The sequence below is a fragment of the Engraulis encrasicolus genome, chromosome 5 (assembly GCF_034702125.1).
Source record: "Engraulis encrasicolus isolate BLACKSEA-1 chromosome 5, IST_EnEncr_1.0, whole genome shotgun sequence".
In the NCBI taxonomy this organism is placed as follows: Eukaryota; Metazoa; Chordata; class Actinopteri; order Clupeiformes; family Engraulidae; genus Engraulis; species Engraulis encrasicolus.
Genome location: NC_085861.1, coordinates 9,992,075 through 10,018,021, shown reverse-complemented (window position 1 = coordinate 10,018,021; position 25,947 = coordinate 9,992,075). Strand labels below are relative to the sequence as shown.

Sequence of the window (25,947 nt, the reverse complement as noted above, 5' to 3'; positions counted from 1 at the left end):
TGTTCTCTGGTTTGTAAAGATGTGTGCACATTCTGTACCTTATCATGGAAGTTGTATTAGAAGTGAAGTTAAAGGTTCCTGACATGGCTTTGTTCTCCCAAAGACGTGTTAGTTCTGTCCTGCAACACGCTAGCATTCGGCTAATAGGCCTACCTGCTGGCTGAGGAATCTCTGCGACTATTCACGACCAGAGCTGACGAGAGACGTACTCTGACTGATCCTAGCAGAGACATCTACGGCCACACACCTCAAAACCCCCCACCGCCGTCCAACATGTTAATTGAAGGTGCCCAAATTCTTAAGGATGAGCGCAGTCATTTCCTTTACCCCATGTACACATGCCGCTTTTCCACCACCTTAAATGCAATAGCCTAAATAACAGGTGTCCGCAACAATCCTAACATAACTTTAAAGACATCGACATCTGAAGTCAGACTTAAAACTACAAAACAAATGGCGTAGTGCCGTAAAGCCGATTGTCACGTGTTATGTGGGCACGTGGGCAGTCATGGGTGAGCGGTTAGGGCGTCAGACTTGCATCCCAGAGGTTGCCGGTTCGACTCCCGACCCGCCAGGTTGGTGGGGGGAGTAATCAACCAGTGCTCTCCCCCATCCTCCTCCATGACTGAGGTACCCTGAGCATGGTACCGTCCCACCGCACTGCTCCCCATGGGGCGCCACTGAGGGCTGCCCCCTTGCACGGGTGAGGCATAAATGCAATTTCGTTGTGTGCAGTGTTCACTTGTGTGCTGTGGAGTGCTGTGTCACAATGACAATGGGAGTTGGAGTTTCCCAATGGGCTTTCTTTTCTTTTCTTTCTTTATGTCATTGCTATAGTTGAAATAAGGGTCATTTTCACGAATCTAACACTTGACAAGATGCAAACGTGTCGGCAAATGCTTTCACTTACTCATATCTATCCAACGCGACTCCATTGTTTCCAGGGAAAAAATCACACGGGCAGATAGTTCTATGAGAAGCGTACAGCCCCATTGGCACCCATTCATTATTTACTTGGCTGCGATAATAGCTGCAGTGCCACTCCTGGCCACACCAGCTAGTGGTCGTTCTTGTACAATATTTCATTATATCCCCGAAACGCGGAGCGTCGGGGATGTAATGGTTTTGCGTGCGCCGCCGCCGCGTCCGCGTCCGCCGCCGCCGCCGCGTCCGCCGCCGCGTCCGCCGCCGCCGCGTAAGGTCTTTCGTGTTAACGCGATAACTTTTGAACGGATGTTTGGATTTGTCCCAGATTTTTTGGGTGAATGCTCTAGGGCAGGTTCATGAACTGATTCGAGTTTGGAGGTCAACACTTTCAAGATGGCTGAATTCAAGATGGCCGAATTTTTGTTTGGTCCATAACTTCTGACCGGGTGGATGGATTTGTCCCAGATTTGGTGTGTGAATGCTCTAGGGTAGGTTCATGAACTGCTTCGAGATGGGAGGTCAACACTTTCAAGATGGCTGGATTCAAGATGGCCGAATTTTTGTTTGGTCCATAACTTCTGACCGGGTGGATGGATTTGTCCCAGATTTGGTGTGTGAATGCTCTAGGGTAGGTTCATGAACTGATTCGAGTTTGGAGGTCAACACTTTCAAGATGGCTGAATTCAAGATGGCCGAATTATTCTTTGGCCCATAACTACTGACCGGGTGGATGGATTTGTCCCAGATTTTGTGTGTGAATGCTCTAGGGTAGGTTCATGAACTGATTCGAGTTTGGAAGACAACACTTTCAAAATGGCGGAATTTTCATTTGACCCATAACTTCTGACTGGGTGGATTGATTTGCCCGGTAACACCTTATTTTAATGGTTCACCATTTCAGTGAGTCTACCATATTAGGTACAATGTAATAACCAATGTAACAATATTTAATACCATGTAATACTAGTGTAATACCAGTGTAACAATATGCAATATCAGGTACAGTGTAATAACGAGTGTAACAGTATGCAATACCATGTAATATAGTGTAATACCAGTGTAACAATATGCAATACCATGTAATACCACTTACGCACAAACACATGATGTAAGTAAAAAAATTACATTGTATTAAATATTGTTACACTGGTTATTACACTGTACCTAATGTGGTATATCCACTGAACCATTAAAACAGTATTACCATTTGCCCCATTTTTTTGCTTCATTTTCACAATAGTCGTTTGGTTTTAAGCCTATGCACGTCATGTCACGTCTGTATGTATCATATACGTTTACGAAATGGTGGACGGGAGTGGTAGGAATGATGGGGGACTGGAAGCGTCGCGTTTCGGGGATATACCTTAAGCAGTCGAAGGCGACTGCACAGGCAGTCTAGTTTTCTTTGATGTTGCGTTGACGAGGTGACATGTCACATGATGTCAAACTATCGCGGGTTGCATGCGGCTGCAGTCAGATCTTGCAACCTCTGCAGTTGCTTATCCCCTTCAAAGAAAATGAAATATTGTACAAGAATGACCACTAGCTGGTGTGGCCAGGAGTGGCACTGCAGCTATTATCGCAGCCAAGTAAATAATGAATTGGTGCCAATGGGGCTGTACGCTTCTCATAGAACTATCTGCCCGTGTGATTTTTTCCCCGGAAACAATGGAGTCGCGTTCGATAGATATGAGTAAGTGAAAGCATTTGCCGACACGTTTGCATCTTGTCAAGTGTTAGATTCGTGAAAATGACCCTTATTTCAACTATAGCAATGACATAACACGTGACAATCGACTTTATGGCACTACGCCATTTGTTTTGTAGTTTTAAGTCTGACTTCAGATGTCGATGTGTTTAAAGTTATGTTAGGATTGTTGCGGACACCTGTTATTTATTGCATTTAAGGTGGTGGAAAAGCGGCATGTGTACATGGGGTAAAGGAAATGACTGCGCTCATCCTTAAGAATTTGGGCACCTTCAATTAACATGTTGGACGGCGGTGGGGGGTTTTGAGGTGTGTGACCGTAGATGTCTCTGCTAGGATCAGTCAGAGTAGGCCTACGTCTCTCGTCAGCTCTGGTCGTGAATAGTCGCAGAGATTCCTCAGCCAGCAGGTATTAGCCGAATGCTAGCGTGTTGCAGGACAAAACTAACACGTCTTTGGGAGAACAAAGCCATGTCAGGAACCTTTAACTTCACTTCTAATACAACTTCCATGATAAGGTACAGAATGTGCACACATCTTTACAAACCAGAGAACAGAACCGTCACAAATCCCTGCTGAGCCATTTAGCCCAATAGGCTCCCATTCATCTTTTACTTGGCTGCGTTCGCCAACGGGGCTATAATGGGAGCCAATGAGAGATGCCTATCTCATAGCTTAGAGAATTTCTGTCCCCTTCAACGCTCGTCGGCGCTCGTCGGCGGACTGCCTCCGAGGTCACGCGCCCATGAACTGGTTGGTCAACAACTCACTCACGTGTGTATATGGGTCTTGTCTCACACCTCTACACAAGTTTGCGCAGGTTCCCACTTCAGCTCCTCCTCACTGCCTGTCCCCCCACTCCTCACACGTGGTGTGTTAGTAGAGAAAACCGGTGTGAGCTCATAGTCTCGTTCATATTTGTGGCCGACTGTAAATGCGCTGTATTTAATAACACCCACATCGTGACAACAAGTTCTCGCTCACGTGCCTTTCGCAACATCGACGCTCGCAACAAACTCGTCCGCGCCTATTGACAACCGGTCATACACTTTCGATTGGAGCCGGAACTTGCTGCAACCGCTCGCACCCAGTGCAATTCAAATTCCGGTTGCTATACAGTGACTTCTAGTGTTACATTTTTTTATCCATCATGGTGTCGTACCAACTGTCCATGCGCGCCGTGTCTCATATGCCCCCATATGGGTAGTCATGGGTAAGCAGTTAGGTTATCAGACTTGTAGTCTAAAGGTTGCCGGTTTGATCCCTGACCCGCCAGGTTGGTGGGGGGAGTAATTAACCATTGCTCTCCCCCATCTTCCTCCATGACTGAGGTACCCTGAGCATGACACCGTCGAGCCGCACTGCTCCCTTGGGGTGCCATTGGGGGCTGCCGCCTTGCACGTGTGAGGCATAAATGCAATTTCGTTGTGTGCAGTGAACACTTGTGTGCAGTGGAGTGCTGTGTCACAATGACAATGAGAGTTGGAGTTTCCCAGTTGGTCCTTCACTTCACTTCACATATACTACAACGTGGCCAATACATTTTCCACCCAGCAAGCATTCTTCTCCAATCAATTCTTTGTTATCATAATCAACAGAGGTATATGCAGACGTAAATGCATGATGTGAGTACAACACTAGTACATGCTGTTACCCAGAGGCACATCTTGTCACCAGGCTAGGCAGGCAGCAGCTTTGGGCCCCCAAGCCTATAGATGGTGAATAACAGCTAATACTTAAAGCTACAGAAGTGGCGATTTGTTGCAAATGTTCCATCTTTTGAATTTTCGCTTGGATCCCCAATTTACCCTAGAATCGCCTCTGCTGTTACCCATACGGCACATGGTTAAACCACTCTATCTAATGAGTTACTAATAAGGCTTTTTTTTGCTTTTCTTTGCTTTTTTTCTTCACTCAATGCACATCTGTCCTAGCCTGGGCGAATAGTCGACTGTTGAGTCTGGCAAAAGCCATGAGGAATCCGTCTCCGTGGACGATGGGAGATGGTCTGATCTTACTCTATCATTTAAATTAATTTAAATTAATTGAAGTTCCAAACTCAAATTAAAACCCATATTGTGCTTTATTAGCATGCCTGTTACGTTATAGCGTTGCAAAAGCATACAAATAACAAAACGAAAGTGTGAATATAGTTACCTTAACCAATCAGTAACGGAGCTTGCGGGTGAGTTCTACGTCACCACTCTCAACTGTTTGCCGATTGGCGAAACACTGAGAGAACCGAGCTCGAGGCTTTTGCCAGACGATGTGCCAAAATTTTGGGTGGAGTACACGGATGGCGTTGCCAGGCTACATCTGTCCATCAACATGTCTAATGACTCGTCTGTCTGCCTAGACTCTCATGGAAACTCTGAGGCTGCTTTAGGGGAACCCATGCAATGATTGCACCTCTCCAATCAACCCATCGGAGTAGGTGGTCTCAGAAACCTGATTGCATTAAAAGAATCTGCTCTCTCTCTCTCTCTCTCCATATGCTGCCAGACAATTACATGACAGAAGGAAGTCTAGCTAATGCAGGGGGATTTGATAATTGATAAGTACCGTATACACTGTAGGATATGCTAAAGAGGTATAGGATATGCTAGAGAGTGTGAAATATTAATTGGTCTTTGTGGAGCTGATTAGTGTGAAGGCTCCATGATGAAGTCTCCCCAACGCATCATTTTTGCATATTTGTGGATGTGGAATTCACCATGATGAGAATGAGAATGTACATTTAATGTGGACATTTAACCTTTAACTCAACACTAGGCTACTGAACGCAGCGGGTTTGTCTGAAAAGAGACATTTGTGTTAGGTAGCCTCTTAGTGCCGATGGGGTTGCCGGCAGGCCTATTCACTATTGGATGAAAATACTCAACTAAATCATAACAACATTACTATGACATTAGCGAGAGAGCCTTAAGTAACAGCTTAAGACATAGCTATTAAGCTTACAATTTTGGTGAGAGACAGTGTTAGATTTTGGACGTTTCCAAAATTCTCTTCTCTAATAAAAATTGAAGGCTGAATGCTCACTTGGAAAAATAAAATAAGTCTTGACTTCGTAATTAAAAGGATCGATCAGGATACAATTTATTATAGACAAAGTAAGAGTACAAAAAGAAGTAAAGGTGGAAGAAAAATAAAGTTTAAAAAGAAATGAAAATGAGACTAAGTCTCACAGCGTCTCACTAACTAGGCAGCATCCTATCTCTGGCGAATGACAGGCACAATCGACAATTGACAAAATGGTGGCAATGGTTTTTATACCATCTTCCTCATGTCAGCAGGTTACACGTATGCAAGTATGATGTTAGTTAGGGAAGATTGCGTCCCCAGTAGTGACGAATCATAAAAACACATATCGCTTATGGATAGCACACAGACCTAGAGATGTTTCTGCTATCTGGAAAGTCAGGCGTGAGCACACCTTGTCCTGGCACAATGGCCTTCAACAGTAGAGGCTCTCGCTCTGAGCTCAAGATATCAGAAGCCATAATAGTAAACACATTCCTGGCCCAATTAATTGGAACACAGCATATGATGTTTATTTCATTTCATTGGTCATGTCCAAATTTATTTGAGAGTTGCATTTATCCAATCTGAAATGAGCACATACGTGCAAATTTATTTGAGAGTTGCAGTTATCCAGTCTGAAATGAGCACATACGTGCATGTTTTCTTGGTTTTAACCATGTTGTATTTTCACTATTCTCAATCAATGGATTGAATGTTTTGAAAATGATAGGCCTATGTTATTCACATTGCACCAAGTGTCACAACTTCATTGCCGTGTCATTGTGCACATTTTTATTTTGCAAAAAAGGATAGATTTGTCAAGCGCTTATCCTGTAGTGATTATTTTCCAGCTCATAAAGGAAACATTGACATATTGAGACCTCATTCAGTAGATCTGTCTATAACAGCACTCTTCACTGTGGGAAGCTTGCATGATGATTAGATGATCACAGAGGGTGGTCTACTAATGTGGAAGCCTACACTGTGTAACTTAGGCATATTTAATGCTTTATTGTTTTGTGAGGAGGAGCCTGTTCAATGTAGCCTGACAAGCCAGACTAAATATGAGATTTATGTGAATATTTAGTCTGGGCCGATCAATAAGACATCGGAAAATTGTTGATGGGAGCAACCCGTTGTTTTTCAAACTGTGTCTCTGCCTGTTGGCCATCGCTTTGTTGCCAGTCCCTCAAAACCCTGTCCATGTTGCATCCAAAGATTCAAAACAAATCAAATCAAGTCTGCTGCGTTGTGATTGGTCAGCCAGTTTCAGGGCCTGGGGCATTGTTCGAGGATAGACCCACTCGCAGGCTAAAATAATTTTGGCCGCTGGCGTGTGGGGCTAGTTTACTAGGCTATGTTCAATGTGGTGTACAATGGACCTGTTTCATGTGATGTCAGACACCAGCAGTTTCATGAATTTGAAGAAGAAGTACGGTAGTATCCGGTGGCATAGACATAAACTTATACACCACCGTTTTTTTTATGGAAACTGGTAGTTGTTTTTCCTGCTTTGCCTAAGATGCTGTTTCCACTTAGCCTGCTATTTTTAAATGTGGATATTTTTCCTCCTGTTTAGTTGTAAACGAAACATAAAAATAAAAACTCCATTGAAACAAGTACGATTTAGCCCGTGTAAATGGAAGACCAAAACCAATGTGTTTTCAAAATGTGGAAAAAGCTTCTAAAAATGACACTTGTTTGACGTAAAAAAAGGTTAATAAAACACCTTTACCTGCTTCCAGCCAATCAACACCCTACCTCATCTGCTTGCAATGTGTTTATTTTCTGTGTTCAAGGAGTCATGGGCTATTTTGATAATTTCAGTCCTCTTGACAGTAGACATCAAAACTAGAAAATTAACTAAGCAATTATTTCGCTTTGTTTCGGCATGTTTTTTGGCTGAAAGGTATGGAAATAAATATGATTAGGTATAATAACATTTTCCTTGACCCCATCTAATATATTCGAAATTACAACCGATCCAGTGTGAGTGTGGAAAAGAATGTTATGGTAACGTGGTGGTAATCCAAGTTATTATGAAAACTCCTGTGGCGTTTGTCTAAGAGTTTCTGCTAACTGCCACATGGTGTGAAGCAGCAACCATGGCCTTCTCCAGCTGAAAAAAAAGAAAGCTTTCACTCCTGAAAGCACAGCACCAAGTCGGCACCAAGGTTAAATGGTAATGTGGCACCAGTTAACATCTGTGGCCTGCTGGATCAATCTTACATGGGACTTGGCAAGAGAGTTTGTCAGTAACCAGACAAACTAACCTCTTTGTTGAACTTATTGCCACGTGAGATCAGGGCCACAGTTTCTATTTAAAAACGGCAAGTAAACTTCAACCTTTGAGAGAGCTAAGGCTGAAGACAGAAAAGGGTTCACATGCCTGTGCTTTAACGGAGGACATACCACATGAAAAATAAAACAGAGCATAATAAGAGCATGTTTGACAGAGCGTGGAACAGCCCCTCTCTGAGTCGAGTTACCATGGAGACAGAGGGTGGAGTCCAAGATCTGAGATTCTAGTCTAGTTGTCATGCTGGATCTTTATTCTGTAATAAATCTCTCTCTTCCCTCAGAAAGATCTGAATAACGAGAGCCTTTCATGTTACAAACATGTCTTCCAGCATATTGTTATTCTTTTTTTGCTATTCATTTATTCTACTACACTTCTTTTTTCATGAAGCTGTGGGTTGTGAAAATGATCTTTTAAAAACTATTTTCCATTCTCTGATCAGAGACTTCTATGAAGACACTCTTTCTTGTTCCTGGAGCAGGCAGGACCCATGAGTAGGGCTTTTTAATTAGCCTGTGATCATTCTGCAGTGCCATCTCCTTTATGTATTATCGGTTTGATAGGGAAGAACTCAACTGAATGAAGGGATATAAACTGATTAAGACTAAGAGTGTGTCTGCCGCCAGTATAACCCCAGTTTCAGACGAGTCCCGTTTCACCTTTGAGAGGACGAGATCATATGGCACTGGGGTGCATTTCTCGAAAGTGTAGTTGTTAGCCAATTAGCAACTTGGGTAGTTGCCAATGGAAAATTGCATTGCAAACAACAAAGTAGCTAATGTTGTTAGCAACTATGCTTTCGAGAAATGCACTCCTGGTTTTGACTGGCAATAATTATACGATTCATGAGAACTCCACTCAGCCCTCCATTAGAGCAATGCCTCCTCACACAGAAATCAGTACAGCGCTGTATTTACTATATCAGAGGCACCAGCCTGCAGAGTTTATTCATAATATAAGCTTGGGACATTATGTAATTACTTTTCCCTGATAACGATTCAGTTACGTGGAATTTCATATTCTCATATACAGGTCTAACCTCCTGACAAGATCACAATAAATAAATAATAATAATGCGTTTTGACTGGCAGTTCTGAAAAATGAATCGGTGATGAATGAGCTTATCAGCGAGACAAAGCAGCTGCCAAGCTGTTGTTTTAAACATCCATCTCCATTACCAGATAACAAACATTTATGAACAGGGAGAGACATACAGTACTGACCTGGAATAGTAGTAGTGGAAATACAGCTATACAGCTTTCCTAAACATGATGCAGTAGCCGGCAATGGATTTTTGCAAAAGAGTAATCACACACACACACACACACACACACACACACACACACACACACACACACACACACACACACACACACACACACACACACACACACACACACACACACACACACACACAGACAGACAGACAGACATACATACATACATACATACATACATACATACATACATACATACATACATACAGATAGAGAGAGAGAGAGAGAGAGAGAGAGAGAGAGAGAGAGAGAGAGAGAGAGAGAGAGAGAGAGGCTCTATTTCGAGTTTTCATCCTTCCACTGACAGTGTGTTATATAGATTGATATCTAATGTATCAGATGTCTGTACTGTAGAATTCATACAGCCATACCATGCTTTGTTCAGCTTTAACATTTTTTGAAGTTACGACCTTTGGAAAAAAATACATAGGCCCTACATTTTACTGTATATGATTGACTCCAATGCACCACAGTGTTTACAGTATGCACACTGTAAAGCCAATTCCATACAGTTTGAAAAATGACATTGATAGACAGCAGGCATCCATCAACAGCTGTCAAAAATCGCCTGGAGTGAGATGTGCGAAGTAGGCCTACTGTCATTATGCTATACGCTCATTAAACTATAGGCCACATGAACTAATAAATGAACCCCCAGAGAGAGAGAGAGAGAGAGAGAGAGAGAGAGAGAGAGAGAGAGAGAGAGAGAGAGAGAGAGAGAGAGAGAGAGAGAGAGATCCAGAGGGGTGTGTGTGTGTGGGTGGGTGTGCAGATAATTTAAACATTTCATAAAAAAAGCATTACAGTAAGGTTGCCACAGGCAAAATGCTACAGAGCTCAGCGCTGCTCACTGCCAAGATGAGAGTCCCCTATAGCTTCCCTCCATGATAGCGGTTGCTTGACATTTGTAACATGTTGGTCTGTGAACAGTCTTCCCTCCTCCCACCTGACCTAACCTGTGTGCTGTAATTGTACAGAAATACACAACCTACTGAACAACACCTATGTCGCCATGACAGCAAGCATCCCATAATTCTGTTCAGGGTACATTTACATGAGCTTTTTAATTCAGAATGAAGTAGTTCCGTCGAGTTTACTTTGATCTTTCATTTAATTCTGAATTGTGAAGTGTTTACATGACATTTTCAAAGCACAATTAAGGGTAATTCAGAATTAAAGTGATTTAAATGTCTCGTGTAAACGAGGCCATTGAATGAATGAGTCAGACTAGACATTACAGTAGCCTACAAGTAGTGGCTGATACAGTCTCCAGTGTAATGGCGGAGGTGATGATGGACCTGCTAACAGATTAATCAGCGGAGAGAGAGAGGTCCACTGGAGCCCTGCTGATACCAAAGAGGCACAAGTCATGCTGTGTGCTAGTGCTGGCAAAGAGGTTCAGTAAATATAGCTGAGGAGGAGAGGAAGCCATCAGTGGCATCGTAACAGTAGGCTATGTCTAAATGAACATGTGTAAGGTAATGAAAAAACTGCTCACCAAAGATGAGCTCCCTTTTACTCCATCTTTATTCACGTGACCATTCGGGCCACTCCTCTGATGGTGGCCCGAAACGTCAAGGGAATTAAGATGGAGTAAAAGTTGGAGTAAAATGGTGTGGAGTAAAATGGTTCATTACCTTACATGAACTTTATGTTCTTTGGAGCCTGCACCTGACAAAAAGACATTGGATGTGTGTGAGATTGGACTTTGATAAAAAAAATAACGATTCATTCTATCTCCCTCCCCAGCAGCAATGCTCCATGAGGCCAAGCCGTGAAAGGAAACAGGACACGCCAGGGCTGGTCTGGGGACAAAAATCAGACCGGGCATTTTATCAGCCCCTGCTTTTCTACAATATTATAATGACCTCAGTCCACTGTCTACAGTACAGTATATTAAATGATTGACCAATGGGCACTCCATCTAAATGGTAGACCGGCCTTTAAGGGAAAACAACAACAAAACAAGACCATCGGCCCATGTGGATGGACGGCCCACCGGGAAAATGCCCTGTGTGCCAGATTACCTGTCCAGCCCTGGGACATGCCATTGGATGAGCAGTTCTAATATTATGGCTTAAGGGGAACAGATTTTATGAGTTGACGTCATAAAATATTTTGTTTGCACTTTCTGAAAATGTCTCTCCATATGACAATTCAATCTTCTTCACAGTTTTCAGTACTGTTTTTTACGCCTGGGATCTTGTTGTTTTATCTGATAATATCTGAAAAACAAACTGGTAAGAAATATTGTCAAAGCGAGTGGGGTACGTTGTAAAGGGGAGATGTTAAGAAAGAGTTAGGCAGCAATGGTGAAATTACCTCATCTTTATATTTCTATGTGGCTGACATATCTTGATGAAAGATAATTTTCGACAGCCCAACATAAAGCCTCAAGGTGCACAGTAAAAGACTGCATTGTTAACTCAACACTTAGAGATTTGATTTAACATCTCCTAGTGTGTATATAGTCCCAGAGTACTCTAAGTGTTGAATTTAACACTGCATTTTATACTGTGGGGACGCAGGGGATGAAGTCTAGGGTAGCTACAGGAGGACCATAAACTTCAGCAAAGCAAGAAGAAACCTTCAGCAAAAATCTACCAAAGAGCCCAAGTACATGCACAGTCAAGTAGACATGTTGTCTGAGCAAGAGCCCTGTTAGCCCCGAAACGCCACACTATAATAAAAAGGGAGCTCATCTGTGTGCTGCTCTTCTTTGCCTGTCTAGTCTACTTGAACTGTTTAGACTCTGCACCAGTGCACTTGGATGTGTCTGAGAGTCAATTGTTAAGTAAAGAGCCCAGACACATCATTTGGAGGATAACCCACCCGTTGCCAAATAGGACTTTAAATGAGCAAGACCCAGAGGAATCCCATGGTCATGGACAGAGGCAGTCGGTAACGCTTTAGAATAAGGGTCTTCTAATAAGCGTTTATAGTGACTAGTAAGCAGTTAGTAATACCCTTACAAGTGCCCAATAACGTGCTTATTAACTTTGTTAACATCTTATAAGCTGCTTATTATGTGTTTACAGTGCTTTATTTTTTTAGTCTTATTATTTAAATTGGTACACATATCCATCTTGATATGCTGACTACTAGATATGGAGGCGTCGCGAAAAAAACTAAATTTTCAAGATGGCTGCCATGTGTACCAATTTTCATGCTTTTACTCAAATAAAGTTACTCATCAGATGTTAACAACGTTAATAAGCATGTTAACAAAGTTCATAAGCATGTTATTGGGCACTTGTAAAGGTATTACTACCTGCTTACTAGTGACTATAAACGCTTATTAGAAGAACCTCATTCTAAAGCGTTACCGGGCAGTCTTAGGGGCGGGCCAACCGGGCAACCCCCCGGGTGGCACCAGCAAGGGGACGACACCATCGCGAAACTCTGACCCCAACATCGTGAAAATTGCAGATAAGCACTATTGACATTTTATGTTTGGGCTATTACCACATAGCCTACATCAATCTATTCTTTTGCTAAATCAGCCGTAAGACTGATAAGTGTTATCACTCCACGTTAGTAATATCTTCAAGTTATGCGGGTTGTATGAAATGTATGTAGGCTATGTATGCATGTAGCCTATGTCTGTATATAGGCCAGTGTCCTTTGTTCTTGTCAATTGTGCAATAATCTTGTGATGTGAAGTTATGTGTATGTCCTGTCTTAAATGAGTCTTGCTCAGGGATGCAAAATGATTTTCAGTGTAAAGTGACAATAAAGTATTATCATATCCAGTGCTTAATTTGTCAAGCGGGAGGTCCTGGAGCGCAGAGGATGGGTGGCTCCCCCCGAGGGGGATCTGTGATGTATTTCCATGAGGTTCCATCCAAGGTTCCGGAGCACTCGTCTGAGGTTCCGGAGCTAGCTAATAACATAGTTTTATCAGCCGTTATTTTTACAGTATGAGCTGATTTCGTGATCATTTTTCACGTGAGGAGCAGGGCGGCGGTTGTGGGACGGGGTGCCAGAGGGGGTGTCATCTGGGATGCCGCCTAGTCAGATCATCTACTGTAGTGCTTAGCTTAGTCTGATTTTGAAAACTAACATTTTAATGACTTATATAATATTCATGCTTCTTAATTCAGCTGTTTAAACTATGCTCTGAAAAGCGGTATAGATTATGCTTTCACTGTATACCTTTCAGGCTGTAGTTCTGTGAACACTGGTTAGACATAATGGAAAATCATTCATGTGCATTGTTCAGAAATCACAATTTTGTTTATTTTTTTTTAATTAAAAAGAATATATATATATCACAATATATCAGGCTCATGATTTAGTAACACTTTAGAATACAAACAACAGAAGAACTTGACTTCAGTATCAACCGATGGTGTGGTGAAACAATGGAAGACTTGAGGTGGCATGCACAAAGCACACTGTATTATCATCACGGTCTAGAAAGGTCACAAAATTAACTACAAATCTTCGCTGCTACATTCATTGGTTTAGTGCAACACTTTTCTTTACAATTGTTAAATATTTCATAAATATATTACAGAATAGTCATTTCATTATTAACGTATGCAATATACTGTATATGTAAACAATCTGAACATATTCTAAAGTGTTACTCTTTTATAGGATAAGATTTGCTCAAAATGTGTTGTGCTTAACATTTACCAACAGCTCAGTGGCTGCCATTACAAACAGGCTAGGGCCCCAGTGCACAATTAATTCCTATTAAAACATGACGTTAGACCAAAAAAATTGTATTATTATCATCATATATTTCTCATGCAAAATCCAGCTCATGCATGTGCCGTTGATCTGCAAAAAAGTCTGTGCTTCGAAGATGCAGTTCACTTCTAATATGGAGACATAACGTACGTCCATGGCAATCCAAAATGCGCTTCCCTGTAAGAATATTAAGAAACTTTGCAAAACATCAGCAAACTTTTTTTTTAGATATAAAAACAAATACATTACATACCTAACGGGCACACTCCCCTTTCACATGCTCATTTGTGGTTTGTTTTGGTCATTCACTGTTTGATCTCTCTCTCTCTCTCTCTCTCTCTCTCTCTCTCTCTCTGTGTCTCTCTCTCTCTCTCCTTCCCTCTCTCTCTCCAGAGCAGTTAAACGCAACCACTACAGCACAAATGCACTGGCCACCCAGGGCTACACATGCAACAAAACAAGTGAAAAAGGTAAAGTCATTGAGTTTGTTTTCCTGCTTTCCCATACATCATGTGTAACTTGCTTCATTTCCGCGTTGAGCAAAAGGTTTCAGACAGGGTGGCTGGGCTGGCGCGTTGCCACGGCCTAGTGGCTGACGCTGAATGTCCGGGAAGACTCGTACTCGCTGGGGCACTTGGGCTTGATGCCCTTGCTGTTGTAGTAATCCACCACCTGATTGGGCACCTCAGCTAAGACACTTTTTGCCAGCGCCGCAGGAGTAGCCTAGAAGAGCAGAGCAGAAAAGCACAGGGCATATAAGCACTGGGTTAATGTGGTAAGGGCAGTCATGGGTGAGCGGTTAGGGCATCAGACTTGCATCCCAGAGGTTGCCGGTTCGACTCCCGACCCGCCAGGTTGGTGGGGGGAGTAATCAACCAGTGCTCTCCCCCATCCTCCTCCATGACTGAGGTACCCTGAGCATGGTACCGTCCCACCGCACTGCTCCCCCATGGGGCGCCACTGAGGGCTGCCCCCTTGCACGGGTGAGGCATAAATGCAATTTCGTTGTGTGCAGTGTGCAGTGTTCTCTTGTGTGCTGTGGAGTGCTGTGTCACAATGACAATGGGAGTTGGAGTTTCCTAATGGGCTTTCGCTTTTTTTCACTTTTCACTTTGTAAGACACACGGTTCTCACCAGGATGCCAATGACCAGGTCGGAACAATTTTCTTCAATTTTTAGGAAAATAAATGCTCAGGTTGTAGGACAATGTTACATATAGGCAAAAACTGGCCTTTTTAGATGGCGTTTTCAGGTCAAAATGGGTTGGGTTATGTCAGAGCAGTGTAGTGCTAGTCAGGCTTTTTTCCAATGAGATGCAAAGCATTCTACTGCTGGAACTGTGCACATTATGGGACATGTTACACCACAAAAAGGAAATTATACTACGTATATCTCAAGAGATGAAGAATTTAATCTGTACAGCGAATTGCATGGCATGTTTCATACACACAGGGGAATGAATAGAATCTCATGCATTCATTATCTGTGCTTCTCTACCCAGGGCCGGATTAATGCAAAGGCTAGATATGGCTGCAGCCTATGGGGCCCCATCTGTCAGGGGGCCCCTGAACGGCCAAAAGTGAAAAATTGTGGAATTGTGACAGGAGGTAATATTGCAAAAATCACATGTCGTATTGAGTACAGTTGGTAGACAAGATATCCTTAATTCCTAGTTCATAATTATGACACTGTCTACAGTACGTAAATTTGTCTTGAAATTTGCCTTACGGGGGGACCCACAGCAACCTGTAGCCCAGGGGCCCCAAGCCGTCTTAATCCGGCCCTGTCTCTACCCTACTGCACAATATGAGGAGTTTTAACAAAATGCACCATGTCTGTACAGACCACACAATGCTCCTTGCAGGATAATTACATCAGGGGTGGGAGCCTTAGCCATGATGATATACTTCAGTTCCCTGAGGTAGGGACCTAACAAGCCGGACAATCTTCCTAACCTCAACATACTGTACATCTTTATAGAACTCACCTATTCTACACTTTAGACTGTGACTGTATACTTTAGTAGACCCGTCACTTTCTTGCCATGGTCTCAGCTGATGAAACCATTTTGCTGAAATACAGCCCCCAGTACCTTTCTGTCTGCCTCTGACATGTGCGACATGTAATAATAAACTATTTCAGAGCATTGCATCATGACCCTTCAAGTCATGTCGGTTTCGAGAGGAGGGTATCTTTCCAGCCAGCTGGAGGTACATCGACTCCCGTGTCTCACCTGAGGGTGATCGGGTGAAAGTGGACCCGCAGAAGCTACAGGGTTTGGTCAATGAAACTGAAATACCTGTCATTTCATAGTGTGGGAGGTTTCATGGCTAAATTGGACCCCCCTAGTAGCCAAACCTCATTAATTGCACATTGCACCAGTAAGAGCAGAGTATGAAAGTTCAATAAGCAGGGTAAGAGTACAGTTTTTCTCAAGATATTGCAATGCACACAACTTGACAGAGTTCAAAAGAGGACAAATTGTTGGTGCACATTTTGCTGGCGCATCTGTGACCAAGTCATGTCGGTTTAAGGAGCAGGGTATCTTTTCAGCCAGTTGGAGGATCATGGAGTCCCGTCTCCCTCCTGAGCAGGTGAAAGTGGACCTGCAGAAGCTACAGTACTATAGGTAGCCTGTCCTTAGCAGACGAAAGCGGTTCAGTCAAACAACAAAAATCCTTCTATGTTTTGTCCGGGCTGGGAGTTCTGCGAGGTGGTTTGTCTTTGGTTTGGTTACCAGAAGTTTCACGCCCGTTCGGTCGGGGGTCGTACTTGTGTCTTACGTCATGTGGTAATCGAACATTTCAAACAAGCGATTAAGGGTTAGGGTTAAGGTTTGGGTTAGGGTTAAGGTTAGGGTTTAGCGTTAAGGTTAGGGTTAGGGTTGGCTGTCATGGCGATGAACCAAATGACGCAAGACAACCGAGCCGAAGGACGTGAAACTAGTGAGCAGGGCTTCAAACCGGTTCAAGGAACGAAAACCGAAAACGGGAACGAACGGAATTTTACGCAATTTTATGAGGAGCAGAAACAGAAACTAAAAAGTAATGGTCTTCAACTGTTCCTGAACAGAAACATTATTCTGAAATCCACAAAACCGGTTAATAACGGTTTATTTCGTTCTCTATATATTTTATAAAATTTCACAAAAGGATACCCTGAAGCATACATTGAAGTGTTTGCGCTGTAGAGTTAAACAGGAAATTGGAGATATTTGTCAGCAACAGACCAGCTACACCATGTCTACACCATGCAGGGTTTGTAATTATAGCGCAAGATCTCCATATGGATAAAACTTACAGCCAGGTAAGGAGTTAAGCACGTATCCAGAATGTGAGAGGGATAGCCTATCTGAATGTTTTTGGATGCCGCCTGTGATTTAGCCTATTATTTTTGGGGATAGAGTAGCTACTGTGTAAGTCAAGGGCAAATATTAATGGGTACGCCTTTTCTAGGTATAAGGTACAGTCCATAAAAATAGACTTGATAGGCCCGCAAAACACTTCCGGGAACGATAAGAACGAACAATATTTTGCGTTCCAAACCGGTTCAGGAACGAAATTTTGGTGGCGGAACGAATTCAGGAACGAAAACGTTAAGTAAAGGCCTACCTGAACCGTTCGGAACGGAACGATTGAAAAATAATTTCGTTTTCAAGCCCTGCTAGTGAGTCCCACATAGATCAACCATCAACAGAGTTCTCCCCTCCCACCAGTAATCGATTTTCAATGACATGAACAAATGTTGGTGGCAAAATCGGACCAGTTTTTCAAATTTCAATGGAATTCTCCCCTCCCTTACACCGCTACTTACTTTCTTGGCATTGCAGTGCGTGACCAAAGAAGCAACAAGAGATAAGCATGATTGCTGAGTCATGATTCAGCTGTTTCCTCCTAAATTCAGTGCGTGAAGTAGAGCGCAATAGTGTACAACCACCACCAGCACCAAACATTTGATTGGATGTCACGACACCGTGACTCCGCTGTTTCCTCCACAACACACCTTGTAATTTATTTGTGAAAAAACACGGCTGTGGCATTACAATCTGACACCGTCCGCACCAATAATGCAGTATTATCTGCATGCCGATTGGATTTCATTTCATTCCGAGGTGTAATTTGACAATAAAGTTGTGGTTACTCCCGGAAAATCACCTGTTGAATTGTCATATCCCTAAAAAAAACTCGCACGGATTTCATTACATAGCCTAGTGGTATTCACGCTTGCATCCCAATGGGAAAACAGAAGCCACGCTGGTTCGAATCCACATGGTTGCAGTGCCACAATTTTGGAAATATCTGGCAGAAATAGATTATTTATTTTGTGCATTACCAACACACACGTGCAGCCAAGGGAAAATGTGTTAAACTGTAGAGTCCAAAACACGATTTCACGAGTTGTTGTCGACATGCTGCACACTGGATTCGAACCCGCGTCTTCCCATTGATAGACATGCGTAAATACCCCTAGGCTATGAAATGAAATTTGCACACTAAAAAATTAAGTACTTGACACGTACACTGGTGCATTTCCGGGAGTAACCAATACTTTCTAATCTAAATATTTCACAAATTACACATCGAAATGACACGAAATTCAATCAGTATACAGCTAAAAGTATATTATTAGCAGTGGTGGACAGTAACGAAGTAAATGTAATTCGTTACTGTACTTAAGTAACATTTTCATACTTTCATACTTTACTCAAGTATTTTTATTTGGTGAGACTTTATACTTTTACTTCACTACATTTCAAAGCGAAATTTAGTACTTTCACTTCGTTACATTTACAGAAACACTCGTTCCTTACGCGTTCCTTTTTTTTTAATTTAAGGCGATACACGGCAGGTGAATTAATTCATAATTCTGGTCAAATGAAATCTGAGATTTCACGCTTGTGTGAAGAAAGTGAAACTGAATCCGATTGGCAGACTCAGAGATTCGCCATTGTGATTGGTTGTAATGTGTCACGTGACAACAAGCTCCACTGTACATAATTAGTTTTAGAAGGAAAGCGAGCAGAGCAAGACGACTGATGTGTCCACTGTTGCGACTTGCGAGACGAATTGAAATAAGAAGAAACGGTACTTACTAGTAACATGCGGAAAACAAAAAAAAAAACAATAAAGCAGACGACAATAAGGTTGTTGGAGTGTAGCAATCTGCACGTCGTATTCGTTGTGTGAGGGGGGAGGTTTAGCTCGCAGGCTGCACTCGCCTGACAAGACGAAATTTGTCAGATAGGCTTCGCGTTTGAACTGAATAATCAGCGAATTGATAGGCTTAATGTAGGCCCTACTGCTTATTTGACTTCTATATCTGTATTATGGCTTACAATAGACACATAATTGCCGCTCTTGTAGCGTGTTGGTTTCTTGAGTCAAGTACACAGGATGCCTAAACATGCTGCTTATTCCAAACCATCCAGGCACACAACTCCGTGATAGCATTCTTTCCCCTCAATACATTGCAGTATTTTCTGAAGTAGTTGGGGATATCAATTACTTGTCTAATAGACTCCCCTGTCACCAAAAAAAATGATTTGCTTCAACTTTATGGAAAAGAGGCTTGTGTAAAGGGTTTGTATCTTTACATGAGGATTGCCATGCCCACCATATGTTATTAAGTGAGGCTATATGCACGCAACATGTAGGCCTATCCTTTCCTTTAAGTCAGGTCAGTAGGCTAGTGGATATGAAAAGCACTGGCAATACCACCAAAGTGAGGTTGTAAAAAAAACAACAGTAACAAATTAAAAAAAAAGATAGAAAAAATGGACACTGGCTAAATATTGGCCCAGTGATGTGCACAGGCACAAAAGGCTTTTTCACGATCAGACAGATAAGTGTTCCAATTAAGTTGTATCAAGTAGGCTATTGCAAATCATTGGCATCTAGCAAATAGAGACCATTACAAGTATATTAAGATGTTCCTATCTTTAAAGGTAGCTTCGAATCGCAAGAAGTCTATTTGTCCATATATAGGCCTAAGCCAACCTTAACATAACCAAACACTACATAATAATAATAATGATAACATGCAAAGCTGTCACAAATAAGTAGGCCTATACTGGACTGTAGGCCTACGGCTGGGGGGTATTGTAGTAGTTGTTCTAATAATCAATTTCAGCCTAATCATTCTTAATATTAATGGCCCTTTCATGTGTTCTTTTGGGCATGTTAGGGTCTGTATTAAATGTTTAGAGAGGTGAAAATGAACTTCTGATGCTATAACATCCATGGACTTACTCCACAGTGTTTCTGAGGCCTGTTATGACCTAGTTCTAACATGTTGGTATAGCCTATGCAAATCAGAGGATATTTAATTAGATATGACCAAACTAGGCCTACAACACTTAAATATTAAAATTGCACCAAAGGCTTCATTTTCAAGTTTTTACTTTTTACTTTTAGTACTTAAGTATTTTTGACGGCATATACTTTTGTACTTCTACTCAAGTAAAAAAGTGAGGTGAATACTTTCACTTTTACTTGAGTAGTTTTCAATGCAAGGTAACTGTACTTTTACTCAAGTACATAACTGGTGTACTTCGTCCACCACTGATTATTAGTGTGGGATTCATCAGATTCCAAGGATATGACATTTTTTTTCACGAACAAATGACATGACGTGAATTTGTGTTCTGAACACTCTCGCAGCTGTATCATGACTGTGTGTGCATGTCGATTGATTTTCAGCGCTTTTGCACCACAGGATTAAAAGATATTGACACATTTGTGGTCAAATATGTACTACAAGTTTAGCTAATGGGTGGAGTCACACTCTGAAGTAGACTAGCGCTGTGTGTTACTTGGGGTGGCTGAGGTGATGTCTGGACTCAATAGATCTAATCCAGCTGTACTTCAACTTCACTGTCCAGATACGGATAGGAGGCGCCTCACTTTCAAAGTCACCACTACTTCAGAGTGCACATTACTCCAAGCAGTAGTTACTTTGTGTGCTAACGTTCGAGACACAAGAGTTAGCAACTTTTATAGTATCTACTATACAACATTGCTAACCGACTAGCTACTTCGGCTTTGAGAGATGCACCCCTGGCTATTTATCACGTGCTATTTTGAGTATGGAGGAGCCCACATAGAAAATCTTGCTTGCGCACAGGTTCTGTTGTTATTACAGTGGTCTCGGGCTTCGGACGGGTTCGGACACAAACATTTTAATTAGTCTCGGGCTCGGGTCGGGGTCGATCACTTTTCTGTCGGCTGAGGGCCGGGCGCGGACAGAAAAAAACGGCCCGAGCCACACTCTAGTGTAGAGGAGTATCTGCAACTCTAGCAGCTAAATGCTTCTTCAGTGTGATACATTAAAATTGTGACCCTAAATCCTGGTCAGATGTTGTTGACATTTAAGCTTGCAACATAATAAACAGTTGTCTGCCTCCTTGTGCTTCTGAAGCAATGTTGTTGATGTTGTTCCTGTCAACTCTTTGTAGACCATCTCTCATAAGGGTTGCATCTGGCGTGGTGGGAACTCATTAAAGTGCAAACATTTAAAAACAGCTTGAGCTCGTAAGTAAGAGGTTATGCCCTCGCTGATTCTCTCTGTTGCCAACAACACTCACTTTGAACATCTTAAATCTTACCATCCCTTAGCCCCGAAGCCCCGTCTCTGAACTAAACGCTTTACTTCCTTTTTTGCTAATTTCTGTTTCCTGCGGGCACAGTAAGTGGGTGTGTGGTAATTAATGGATCTGTTAGCCCCTGGGGTTATTAGGGCTAGCCTGAGGCAAGGCTGAAGAGCCTGTTGCATAAGGCGAGGCGTAGCTGGAGGATTAATTAAGGAGCCGAAGTGGCCTCTTCACAGCCTATTCAGACTGGGCTTTGGAGTCCAGGTGGAGTTGGGCGCATAGCAATACCCTGATTAGGGGGGACAGAGGTGGCTCTTAATGGGGAGAGAGAGAGAGAGAGAGAGAGAGAGATAGGGAAAGAGAGAAGAGTAGAGAAGATACGATAGGGAAGAGGAGAGAAAGAGAGAGAGAGGAAAAGAGATAAGAGATGAGAAGAAAAGAGAAGAGAGAGGGAAGAGGAGATGAGAGGAAGAGGAAGAGAGAGAGGTAGGTGGAGAGAGAGAGAGTTAGATAGAGAGAGTGTGAAAGAAGAGTAGAGAGAGTGTTTTCAAATTCCTGCAGGCTTCAGAACCGTCCCAATCCCCTGTGAAGTCCTGGCTGGTTCCCCAGAGGGAGGGCACATGAGGAGAGGTCAGCCGGTAATTGTCACTCTTTTGTCAACATCATGCCTTCAGACTTCCTTCAATGTTACCACAGTCTGACAGCAGTCCTCAGGATAACTTCAGAAGAAGAATCATTTTCCTTGCGGCAAGATACTCCCTTGAAAGTGTTTTCTTTTTTTTCCAGATTTTTTTTGGGTGTTTTTAGACTTTATTATGGACAGGATAGTATGAGAGGTAGACAGGAAGCAAATAGTGAGAGAGACGGGGAGGGGTCGACAAAGGACGCGGGCAGGGAATCGACCCCGGGTTATCAGCCGCATGGCAGGCAAGCGCTCGAGTACCGGTTGGCCACGGCAGGGCCAGATTTCCTTCAGTTTTGCCACAGTCTCACAGCAGTCCTAAGGAGAACTTCAGAAGAGGAATCATTTTCCTTCCTGCAAGATGCTCCCTTGAAAGTGTGTTTCTAACCATGTACTCTAAGTGGACAGCCAATAAAAATCAGCAGGTAGAGTACGAAAAGACTGCACTCTCTTTCTAGTTCTCTTTACTAAAATGTTAAAATGTCTAATGGACCATCAATGTCCAGGTTAACCCATTTTGACCAACAGATGTATCTGTGTGGCTTTACCTCTCATGCCGGCTGTAGCATTTATATTCAGCCCAAAAAAATGCTCAAAACCCACCTGGAAGCACTGAATCTCTAAAACGAAATTCTATTGATTTCTATGGCCAATTTCTATATACAAATATACAAAAATCTAACCCAAATGCCCTTTCCACCCATTTTTACCCGCAGACGCCCATCACAAACAGCCCAATCTGGCAACACTGAAAGGAGAAAGGAAAAAGGAAGACGGAGAATGCCCAAAAAATCATTTGCTCACGTGTTTAAAGTTGCGAAAGGGCACGAACTGCACGATGTCTCGCAGCACGGGTTCCCCTTTGGGCGAGCGCAGGATGCCGTCGTCGCCGTCCAGCATCTGCATGTCGCTGAAGTCCGCGTTGCCGACGCCGACGATGATGATGGACATGGGCAGCTGCGAGGCGTGCACGATGGCCTCCCGCGTGTCGGCCATGTCCGTGATCACGCCGTCCGTCAGGATCAGCAGGATGAAGTATTGCTGAGGGGAGCAACGGGAGGAACGCAACCAATCAGGCAGACGTGTCAAAAGTAAGAGTGAAAGGGCTCTGCCATGCCTAACAGTAGGGCACGGTTACTACGCAGGTGACCTGGGTTTGAGTCCAGCCCGGGTCATTTGCTAACCCCCACCCCATCTCTCTCTCCCACTTGCTTCCTGACGCTTATCATACTGTCCTATCAAAGTAAAGGCAAAAATGCCTTTAAAAAATATTTGTTTAAAAGTAAAAGTATGGTATACAGTGCTGGCCAAAAGTATTGGCACCCCTTCAATTCTGTCAGATAATACTCGATTTCTTCCAGAAAATGATTGCAATCACAAATGCTTTGTTATTAATATCTTCATTTGTTTGTCTTGCCATGAAAAAACACAAAAGAGAAAAAAAAGTCAAATGTATGACCATTTCACACAAAACTCCAAAAACGGGCCGGACAGAAGTATTGACACCCTCAGCCTAATACTTGGTAGCACAACCAACAACAAAGCAACCTCAAAACATCAGGGAAACTCTGCCATATTTGACTTTAGGGACCGTGTTCTTTTCTGTGAAGGCCTCATTTATTTTTCCTCTATTCATTTGAGTTAGCAGGAAAAAATAAGGCCCTCAAAGAAAAGAACACGGTCCCTAAAGTCAAATATGGCAGAGTTTCCCTGATATTTTGAGGTTGCTTTGCTGCCTCTGGCACTGGACTGCTTGACTGTGTGCATGGAATTATGAAATCTGAAGACTATCAACAAATTTTGCAGCATAATGTAGTGTGTCCACTCTGAGTCCACCCCTGAATCCCATAGAAAACCTATGGAGAGATCTCAAAATGGCAGTGTGGAGAACGCACCCTTCAAATCACCTCAAGGATGGTGTAAAATTCCAGCAGAGCTTTGTAGGAAACTCATTGATGGTTATCAGAAGTGGTTGTTCGCAGTTATTTAGTCTAAAGGTTGTGCTACCAAGTATTAGGCTGAGGATGTCAATACTTCTGTCCGGCCCGTTTTTGGAGTTTTGTGTAAAATGGTCATGTATTTGACTTTTTTTCATTCTCTTTTGTGTTTTTTTTTCATTGCAAGACAAACAAATGAAGATATGAATAACAAAGCATTTGTGATTGCAATCATTTCCTGGAAGAAATTGAGTAGGCCTATTATCTGACAGGGGTGCCAATACTTTTGGCCAGCACTGTATTCATGGTGTTAAGTGCATCACTAGCACATGGCATACATAGCTGTTACACCATTTACTCCATTGTACCTAATGAGGTAGAGAGACTGTGTTGTAACTGAAAAACACTAAAAACTATCTAACAACTAACAAGAACGCACCACAAACTTGACCCAACCAGCGCAGTCAGCTCAATGTATGGTAAACACTGCTAGAGTCCTGCACCCTATTAAGTACACACACACGCAGACAGACAGACAGACAGAGAGACAGACAGACAGACAGACAGACAGACAGACAGACAGACAGACAGACAGACAGACAGACAGACAGACAGACAGACAGACAGACAGACAGACACACACACACACACACACACACACACACACACACACACACACACACACACACACACACACACACACACACACACACACACACATAAATCCACCTGCGTCCTGTAGAGTGCGTATCTCCTGCGTACCTCCTTGGAGTGGACACACACACACACACACACACACACACACACACACACACACACACACACACACACACACACACACACACACACACACACACACACACACACACACACACACACACACACACACACACACACACACACACACACACACACACAGAGGTCCTGCGCCCTGTGCAGTATTTACCTCTCTGGTGTGCATCTCCTTGGAGTGGACACACACACACACACACACACACACACACACACACACACACACACACACACACACACACACACACACACACACACACACACACACACACACACACACACACACACACACACACACACACACACACACACACACACACACACACACACAGGAGTCCTGCGCCCTGCGCAGTATTTACCATGGCCTCTTTGGTGTGCATCTCCTCGGAGGCTGAGCGGGCTACTTTCTGGATGATGGGAGCGATGTTAGTGGGTCCATACAACTGGAGCTTGGGAAGGCAATTTTGGTAGGCTTCCACCACACCCTGTATACCTGGACCAGGACAAACACAGATGCAGATTATACCCTCTAGGTATGCAGTAACCTCCTTAACACATTGGATATCAGACATTTTCAAATTCCATACCTACAGTATGTCAACACCACACCATAAAAAACTGAATTGACGCGCTTAAGCATCATTGCCGTTGCACATTAGGATCTTACATGACTGGCTTATGCGTCATTGGCATCAAGTGAGTTTAGGATAAGCACAGACAGACACCATGAATATCTCTGTAGCCACTTTGTACAGACGTGGTCGTCGGCGGGCCTAGTCACTATTTGCTGAAAATACTCAACGAGATCATAAACACATTGCTATGACATTACTGTGCCTTAAGTAACAGAGCCTTTACAATTTTGGCGACAGTAGGCTAAAGGGTTAAAGATACACATGCAGACACAGAGACACCTTGTGCTGTGTATACACCAAAAGTGACCTACACTACCGGACCAACGAAAGTCATTATTTCTCTATGGAGGGTAGGCGAATAAAGTGACCAAAGTGAATTTGCT

At 42.9% G+C, this 25,947-nt stretch overlaps 1 protein-coding gene across 1 annotated transcript in view; it reads right to left on the bottom strand.

Moving 5' to 3' along the window:
- Nucleotides 1-14,413: 14,413 nt before the first annotated feature.
- Nucleotides 14,414-25,947, bottom strand: part of cpne4a (copine IVa) — a 102,557-nt gene continuing 91,023 nt past the window's right edge. The window contains exons 14-16 of the mRNA XM_063198647.1: nucleotides 25,289-25,422; nucleotides 23,005-23,241; nucleotides 14,414-14,653 (exon numbers count right to left, since the gene is read on the bottom strand). Coding sequence (XP_063054717.1) covers nucleotides 14,516-14,653; nucleotides 23,005-23,241; nucleotides 25,289-25,422 — 509 coding nt within the window. The 3' untranslated portion in view covers nucleotides 14,414-14,515. The remainder of the gene's footprint in view (nucleotides 14,654-23,004; nucleotides 23,242-25,288; nucleotides 25,423-25,947) is intronic.